The following is a 9,001-nucleotide window of genomic DNA, read 5'->3' on the forward strand; positions in this document are numbered from 1 at the left end:
GTGAATGAGTGAGTGAATGAGTGAGTGAGTGAGTGAGAGGGAGTGAGGAGTGAGTGAGTGAATGAGAGTGAGTGAATGAGTGAGTAATGAATGAATGAATGAATGATGGTTTGGCCCCGCCCCCCGCTGTGGGCCTGCGCTCCCCTTCCGGTCCGTCGCCCTCACCCTTCCCCCCCCGGAACTCGGAGCGCCGGAACGTCCGGGGTGGGTGCGGGGTTTCCGGGGCGGACGTTCCTGGCGGGCGGACTTGGGTCCGTCCTCTTCCGCCAGGAGCGGCGATGGCGGCCATGGCGGCCATGGCGGCGATGGCGGCGGCCGGGACGGGGCGAGCGCGGGCCTGGCTGAGGCCGGCGGGGCCGGGCCGGACCCCGACCCCGCGCAGGCTCCGGCACAAGAAGAAGTGGGTGAGGAGCGGCCCCGCCGGCCTCCCCCTCCCCCAGGAGACACCCTCCACCCTCCTCCTCCCCACAATAATAATCCTCATCTTGGTATTTGTTAAGCGCTTACTCGGTGCAGAGCGCTGGGCTAAGCGCTGGGGTAGACACAAAGTCATCAGGTCGTCCCACGTGAGGCTCACAGTCTCCATCCCCATTTTACGGAGGAGGGAACTGAGGCCCGGAGAAGAAGAAGAAGAAAGTTGGTATTTGTTAAGCGTTTACTATGTGCAGAGCACTGTGCTAAGCGCTGGGGTAGACACAGAGTCATCAGGTCGTCCCACGTGAGGCTCACAGTCTACATCCCCATTGTACAGAGGAGGGAACTGAGGCCCAGAGAAGAGTAATAATAGTAAAGTTGGTATTTGTTAAGTGTTTACTATGTGCTGAGCACTGGGCTAAGCGCTGGGGGAGACACAAGGTCATCAGGTCGTCCCACGTGAGGCTCACAGTCTACATCCCCATTTTACGGAGGAGGGAACTGAGGCCCAGAGAAGAAGAAGAAGAAAGTTGGTATTTGTTAAGCGTTTACTATGTGCAGAGCACTGTTCTAAGCGCTGGGGCAGATACAGGGTCATCAGGTTGTCCCACGGGAGGCTCACAGTCTACAAAGTGACTTTGGGCAAGTCACTTAACTTCTCGGTGCCTCAGTTACCTCATCTGTAAAATGGGGATTAAGACTGTGAGCCCCACGTGGGACAACCTGATTCCCCTGTGTCTACCCCAGCGCTTAGAACAGTGCTCGGCACATAGTAAGCGCTTAACAAATACCAACATTATTATTATTATTATTATCCCCATTTTACGGAGGAGGGATTTGAGGCCCGGAGAATGATAATAATGTTGGTATTTGTAAAGCGCTTACTACGTGCCGAGCACTGTGCTAAGCGCTGGGGGAGATGCAGGGTCATCAGGTGGTCCCACGTGAGGCTCACAGTCTACATCCCCATTTTACAGAGGAGGGAACTGAGGCCCGGAAAAGAAGAAGAAAGTTGGTATTTGTTAAGCGTTTACTATGTGCAGAGCACTGTTCTAAGCGCTGGGGTAGACACAGAGTGATCAGGTCGTCCCACGTGAGGCTCACAGTCTAAATCCCCATTTTACAGAGGAGGGAGCTGAGGCCCGGAGAATAATAATAATGTTGGTATTTGTAAAGCGCTTACTACGTGCTGAGCACTGTGCTGAGCGCTGGGGGAGATGCAGGGTGAGGCTCACAGTCTTCATCCACTTTTACAGAGGAGGGAACTGCAGCCCAGAGAAGTGAAGTGACTCGCCCACAGTCACACAGCCGACAAGGGGCCGAGCCGGGATTAGAACCCATGACCTCTGACTCCTAGGCCCGGGCTCTTTCCACTTCTCAAGGCGAGGGGGAGGAGGGCGGCCGCCGCCCAGGTCCCCCGATTAATAATAACGTCGGTATTTGTTAAGCGCTCACTACGTGCCGAGCACCGTTCTAAGCGCTGGGGTCGACACAGGGGAATCAGGTTGTCCCACGTGGGGCTCCCAGTCTTCATCCCCATTTTACAGAGGAGGGAACTGAGGCCCGGAGAAGTGAAGTGACTCGCCCACAGTCCCCCAGCCGACGAGTGGCAGAGCCGGGATTCGAACTCATGACCTCTGACTCCAAAGCCCGGGCTCCTTCCACTGAGCCGCGCTGCTTCTCTTAGATTAGACCGTGAACCCGTCAGTGGGCAGGCGCTGTCTCTATCTGTTGCCTAATCGTATAGAGAAGCAGCCTGGCTCAGTGGAAAGGGCACGGGCTTTGGAGTCAGGGGTCATGAGTTCGCATGCCGGCTCTGCCACTTAGCTGTGTGACTGTGGCCGAGTCACTTCACTTCTCTGGGCCTCAGTGACCTCATCTGGAAAATGGGGATGAAGACTGGGAGCCCCACGTGGGACAACCTGATGCCCCTGTGTCGACCCCAGCGCTTAGAACGGTGCTCGGCACGTAGTGAGCGCTTAACAAATACCAACGTTATTATTATTCTATTCCAAGCGTCCTGCACATAGTAAGCGCTCACTGATACCGTTGAGTGGAAGGGGAGGTCGTCGTGCCCGGCACCTCCCCCCGACCTCGATAACCCTCTCCTCTCCGCAGGCGACGACGGATTTCAGATTCCCCTCCACCAAGCTGGCGCTCCAGAACTTCGACGTGAATTACAGCGTCCAGTTTGGGGACCTGTGGCCTTCCATCCGCGTCGGCCTCCTCTCCGAGCAGAAGTACGGCGCGCTCGTCAACCCCTTTGCCTCCGGGGCCCGCGTCGCCCTGCAGATGGAGCGTCTCGACGCCGAGGACTTTGTGGGCGAGGCCCAGCGCGCGGCCCAGCGTGAAACCGGCGACCCCCAAGTCTCCCCTGTCGGGGCAGACCGTCCCGGCCTCCCCAACCTCCTGTGCTACACGTTCCGCAGAGGAGACGTCAGCCGGTTCCCTCCAGCCAGGTCGGGAGCCAAGCGGGGTGGCCTAGTGGGGAGAGCCGGGGTCCGGAGGACCTGGGTTCCGATCCCGGCTCCGCCACCCGTCCGCTCCGGGACCTTGGACGAGTCCCTTCTCTGGCCGTCGGCTCCCCCGTCTGCAAAATGGGGGTCCCAAACCTGGCCTCCCTCCTAAAGAAGCAGCGGGGCTCGGTGGAAAGAACCCGGGCTTGGGAGTCAGAGGTCGTGGGTTCGGATCCCGGCTCTACCGCTCGTCAGCTGTGTGACTGGGGGCGAGTCACTTCACTTCTCTGGGCCTCAAGTTACCTCATCTGGAAAATGGGGATGAAGACTGGGAGCCTCATCTGGGACAACCTGATTCCCCTGTGTCTACCCCAGCGCTTAGAACGGTGCTCGGCACGTAGCGAGCGCTTAACGGATACCAACATTATTATTACTTAGAACGTGTGCTCCTCGTGGGACCCGATGATCCTATGTCTCCCCCAGCGCTCAGCCCAGTGCTTGGCACGGCGTAGGCACTTAAATACCAGAATGATGGCCAGGGCTCCAGGTCTGTCTCTCTCTGGCAGCAGTAACCCCTCCCGCTGACTTCCTTGCTCCGCCTAGAAGTTATCGGACTCCCCGGGATGCGGAATGACACCTCCTCCGGGAGGCCTTCCCTGATGAACCTCCAGCGCCTCCACTTTTTAAAAAAACGGTATTGAAGCCATACGTCCAGAACCGTTCGAAGAGCTGGGGCAGAGGCGAGTTTATGGGATGGGACCCAATCCCTGTCCCCCGTGGGGCTCACGGCCTTCGTCCCCATTTTGCAGAGGAGGTAACCGAGGCACAGAAAGGTAATGTGACTTGGCCAAGGCCACAGTTTCCCCAAGGGGTCCGAGGGAGCTAGAGCCCCTCCCAAAGGGCCTTATCGATCCCCACCCCGGAGCGGGGTAATGTTGAGCAGATCAGACTCCTTAATAGGTGCTTGGGTTTGTTTGTATGATGTTCTCCCAGCATTTCCCTATCGGTTTCTCCACTGGAGCCGGGGTAGGGGAGAAGCAGCCGAGGACTCAGGCCCGCAGAGGTCGAATGACTCGCCCAAGGCCACCCAGCAGGGCAGCGGCCTTTCCACCGGCCCCCCAACCCCGGCCCCCGCCCGCCTCCCTTCCGTTCTGAGGATCGCCGTGGCCCGTCCTGCCCTCTTCCAGGATGTCTCAGCTGGGCCTGCTGGAGTATTACCTGATGGACGCAGCTTCGCTTCTCCCCGTGCTGGCGCTCAGCCCACAGCCCGGCGATGCCGTCCTGGACCTCTGCGCCGCCCCGGGCGGGAAGACCCTGGCACTCCTCCAGACCGGCTGTTGCCGTGAGTCAAAGCGGCCGGACGGTCGGGTCCCGCCGAGAGCCACCCGGCGTCTGGGAGCCTCGAGCTCCTACCGTTAGGATTGCGTTAAGGGCTTACTCTCGGCTAAGCGCCTCTCTCAGTGCTAGGGTAGCTACCTGATAATAGTGATATTTGCTGAGGGCTTACTATGTGCCGGGCACGTACTAGGCGCTGGAGTGGATACAAGCAAATCGGTTGGACCCGGTCCGTGTCCCCAGTGGGGCTCACGATCTCAACCCCCATTTTACAGATGAGGTAACCGAGGCACGGAAACGTGACGCGACTTGCCCCGGGTCACCCGGTAGACAGGTTGCAGAGCCGGGATTAGGACCCAGGTCCTTGCGACTCCCGGGCCTGTGCTCTCCCCACTACGCCGTGCGGATAGACGGGACAGGCGGTCGAAGAGGGCGTATTTATAATGTCGGTATTTGTTAAGCGCTTACTATGTGCAGAGCGCTGTTCTGAGCGCTGGGGGAGATACAGGGCGATCAGGTCGTCCCACGCGGGGCTCCCGGTTTTAATCCCCATTTTCCAGATGAGGCCCAGAGAAGCGAAGCGACTCGCCCACGGTCACCCAGCCGACAAGTGGCGGAGCCGGCATTCGAACCCATGACCTCTGACTCCCGAGCCCGGGCTCTTCCCACTGAGCCGCGCTGCGTTTACGAAGCACCAGCAGCGTGCGGTGCACCGAACTAAGTCGCGGAGAGGGGGTTGGAGGCAGACCCCTCAGGGGTGATGAAAGAGGGCGGGCGGCGTCCTCCCCGTTTTACAGAAGGGGAAGCTGAGGCTCAGAGAGGTCGGATGACTTGCCGGAAGCCACGCGGCGGAACCGGGACTAGAACCCGGATCTCTCGGCTCGCAGCCCCCGGATCGTGCGTGGCTCAGTGGAAAGAGCCCGGGCTGGGGAGTCAGAGGCCATGGGTTCTAATCCCGGCTCCGCCGCTTGTCAGCTGCGTGACCTGGGGCGAGTCGCTTCACTTCTGTGCCTCAGTGACCTCATCTGTCAAATGGGGATTCAGACGGTGAGCCCCACGGGGGACAACCTGATGACCCTGTGTCTCCCCCAGCGCTTAAGAACAGTGCTCTGCACATAGTAAGCGCTTAACCAATACCAACGTTATTATTATTATTACCTCAGGGCCCCCTTGACCTCCCCCCCACCCCTGGGTGCGTAAGGAGGCGGCCGAGATGGGGGCTCCTCCCCGGGACCTGTTCGAGGGGCTGAGGGCGGCACCATTAGGAAAGGAGAAGGGGCATCGCGGTCGCCCGGCTCACACCCCCCCTCGCCGCCTCCGCGGGCCCCGGGAGCTCCTCCGTCTCCGCGCTTCAGGCGGGAAAGACTCCCCGTCGGCGTGGCCTCGGCCCCCGAGCCCCCCCCCCCCCCCCCCCCCCGGGCGCCTGACGGCCAACGACGTCTCCACGTCCCGCACCGAGAGGCTGAGGAGGGTGCTCCGGAGCTACGTGCCCGCGGACGTCCGGGATGACAGCCGCGTGCACGTCACGTCCGCCGACGGCAGGCACTGGGGCGAGCTGGAGGCGGACGCGTACGACCGGGTCAGCGGGGTCCGGAGGGGATCGGCCGGGACCCCGGGGGGCAGGTGCCGGGCCCTCAGACCCCGCGGTCGGGGCCACCGGTCCCACCGGCCGGATCCGACGTCTCCCCGCAGGTGCTGGTGGACGTGCCCTGCACCGCGGACCGGCACTCCCTGTCCGAGGAGGACGACAACATCTTCACGCGGGCGCGGAAGAAGGAGCGCCAGCTGCTGCCCATGCTGCAGCTGCAGCTCCTGGCGTGAGTGAGGCCGGCCGGTCGGGGGCACGGGGACGTCGGGGGGCCGGCGGGGCGAGGACGGATCGATCGCACAGTGCCGCGTCTTCCCGGACCACATCTTTCGGGGGCCGGGGAGGGTCCGACGGGAGGCCGTGGGGGTGGTCCGATCCCCCCGGGGGTCCGGCCGGGTCTCCCCCCTCACTCCCCACCCCCCCCCCCATCTCTCTCTTTCGACCGCAGAGCCGGGCTGCTCTCCACCCGACCGGGGGGAGAGGCGGTGTATTCGACCTGCTCCCTCTCCCACCTGCAGAACGAGTACGTGGTGACCGGGGCCATCCAAGTTCTGGCCGATCAGTACGACATCGGCGTCCAGGTGGAAGACCTGAGCCACTTCCGGCAGCTTTTCCGGGACACCTTTTCCTTCTTCCCCAGATGCAGGGTGGGGGAATTGGTGGTGCCCCACCTCACGGCCAACTTCGGGCCCACGTACTTCTGCAAACTGCGGAGGCTGCCGTAGCCGGGGCGAGGCGGCGGCCGCTTGGCGGAACGGCCGGGACCCGGGTCCGCCGGGTGACCTCGGGCTGGTCGCCGACCCTTTCTGGGCGCCTCCCCCCCCCCCCCCCGTCTTAGATTGGGAGCCCCATCGCGGGGACGGGGCCCGACGCGATCACCTCCGGTGTTTAATGCAGCGTTGGGCGGACAGTAAGCGCCAAATAAACACCTTAAACCCGAACCCCCAGATCACAGTCGAGTCTGAGGCTGGGAGGCCTCCCCTGGGCAAGAGTTGGCCGAACCAAACGGCTAACTGAAGTGAACGTGCTTGAGGCCTACTTTTCTATGTCAGAGGCCCCAAGAGAGGAACCAAAGAGAGAGTCCGAGTTGGCTCAACCTGTCAGCATTTATTGAGTGCTTACTACGTGCAGAGCACTGTACTAAGCGCGTAGGAGAGTCCAATGCAGCAATGCAACGATAAACAGACGCATTCCCTGCCCACAATGAGCTTACGGTCTAGGGGGGAGACAGATTATTACAACTAAATGACAGATAGGGACATAAGCGCTGGGAGGTGGGGGTAAATAAAGGGAGCAAATCGGGACAACGCAGAAGGGAGAAGGCAGGAGAATCTCCCACCATCCCTCTACCCAGGATGTTCCTCCCGAGAGGCCTGTTTGGGGCAGGGGGCAGAAAGGGGGGGGGTCACAAGCTGCAGACCACAGGGAGTGGGTGGGGGGCTTCGGGGTCCAAGCAGACCCCTGAGCCGGTTCTGGAAATCCCGCCCACCTGGGAAGCAACGTGGCTCTGCGGCAAGAGCCCGGGCTTGGGAGGCGGAGGTCATGGGTTCGGATGCCGGCCTCGCCACTTGGCAGCTGTGTGGCTGTGGGCAAGTCACCTCGCTTCTCCGGGCCTCATCTGGAAAATGGGGATGAAGACTGGGAGCCCCACGCGGGACAACCTGACTCCCCTGTGTCTACCCCGGCGCTTAGAACGGTGCTCCGCACATAGGAAGCGTTTAACAAATACCAACGTTGTTATGATTACTTCACTTCTCTAGGCCCCGGTTCCCTCATCTGTAAATTGGAGGTTGAGACGGCCTCAAGTGGGACGGGAACCGAGTCTAACCCAATTCGCTCGTATTCTGCCCCCGCCACCTGTCTGCTACGTGACCTCAGCAAGTCACTTCCCTTCTAGAGAAGCAGCGTGGCTCGGTGGCAAGAGCCCGGGCTTGGGAGTCGGAGGTGATGGGTGCGAATGACGCTCTGCCACCTGGCAGCTGTGTGACTGTGGGCAAGTCACTTGACTTCTCTGTGTCTCCGTTCCCTCATCTGGAAAATGGGGATTAAGACCGTGAGCCTCACGCGGGACAACCCGATGACCCTGTACCTCCCCCGGCGCTTAGAACAGCGCTCTGCACATAGTAAGCGCTTAAATAACAACATGATTATTGTCTGCGCCCGTTACCTCGTCTATAAAAATGGGGATCGAGACTGTGAGCCCCACGAGGGACAGGGGCAGGGTCCAACCCAATTTGCTTTTTTTCACCCCAGCGCTTAGTACGGTCCCTGGCCCAATCGTTCAATCGTATTTATTGAGCACTTACTGTGTACAGAGCAGCAGCGTGGCTCAGTGGAAGGGGCACGGGCTTTGGAGTCAGAGGTCATGGGTTCGAATCCCGGCTCTGCCACTTGTTGGCTGTGTGACTGTGGGCAAGTCACTTAACTTCTCTGTGCCTCAGTTCCCTCATCTGTAAAATGGGGATTAAGACTGTGAGCCCCACGTGGGACAACCTGATTCCCCTATGTCTACCCCAGCGCTTAGAACAGTGCTCGGCACATAGTAAGCGCTTAACAAATACCAACATTATTATTAACAAACACCAACATTATTATTACTATGTGCAGAGCGCCGTTCCCAGCGCCGAGAGCTCACCTCCTCCAAGAGGCCTTCCCACCCCGAACTTCCCCTTTTCCCTCCTCTCCCCCTTCCCCTCAGCCAAGCCCCCTTCTCTCCCCCCCCCCCCCCGCTCCTCCTCTCCCCTCATCGGGGTCCATTTTTAGGGCCCGATTTATCTGGTTGACGAGACGCCCACCCCCCTCGCTTTCATTTATCTGGCTCAGTGGAAAAGAGCCTGGGCTTTGGAGTCAGAGGTCACGAGTTCGACTCCCGGCTCTGCCACTTGTCGGCTGTGTGACCGTGGGCGAGTCACTTCACTTCTCTGTGCCTCAGTTCCCTCATCTGGGAAAGGGGGATTAAGAGTGTGAGCCCCACGGGGGACAAGCTGATTCCCCTATGTCTCCCCCAGCGCTTAGAACAGTGCTCTGCACATAGTAAGCGCTTACCGAATACCAACATTATTATTATTATTATTATTATTAATCGCCATCGAGTCGTCTTGTTTTGGCCCGCCCGTCTCCCCCCATCCTCGGACCGTCAGCGGGGCTGGTCTCCTCCCTCTATCAGCGCAGCGTCCCTTCCGAGCGCTTAGTCCAGCGCCCTGCACGT

The 9,001-nt window shown here is 60.3% G+C and overlaps 1 protein-coding gene across 4 annotated transcripts; it reads left to right on the forward strand.

Moving 5' to 3' along the window:
* Positions 1-261: 261 nt before the first annotated feature.
* Positions 262-6,734, forward strand: NSUN4 (NOP2/Sun RNA methyltransferase 4). Of its 4 annotated transcripts, none has more exons than XM_039914692.1 (6): positions 262-404; positions 2,533-2,873; positions 4,058-4,212; positions 5,624-5,784; positions 5,898-6,022; positions 6,242-6,597. In XM_039914692.1, the coding sequence occupies exons 1-6, from the start codon at positions 279-281 to the stop codon at positions 6,516-6,518; spliced, it is 1,185 nt and encodes a 394-aa protein (XP_039770626.1). In that variant the 5' UTR covers positions 262-278; the 3' UTR covers positions 6,519-6,597. The 4 variants fall into 4 exon arrangements, with proteins under 4 accessions (XP_039770626.1, XP_039770629.1, XP_039770627.1 ...); XM_039914695.1 differs by having other exon boundaries at positions 6,312-6,407; XM_039914693.1 differs by lacking the exon at positions 5,624-5,784 and having other exon boundaries at positions 6,242-6,734.
* The last annotated feature ends 2,267 nt before the right edge of the window (positions 6,735-9,001 follow it).

This window comes from Ornithorhynchus anatinus, chromosome 18 (genome assembly GCF_004115215.2).
Source record: "Ornithorhynchus anatinus isolate Pmale09 chromosome 18, mOrnAna1.pri.v4, whole genome shotgun sequence".
Taxonomy (NCBI): Eukaryota; Metazoa; Chordata; class Mammalia; order Monotremata; family Ornithorhynchidae; genus Ornithorhynchus; species Ornithorhynchus anatinus.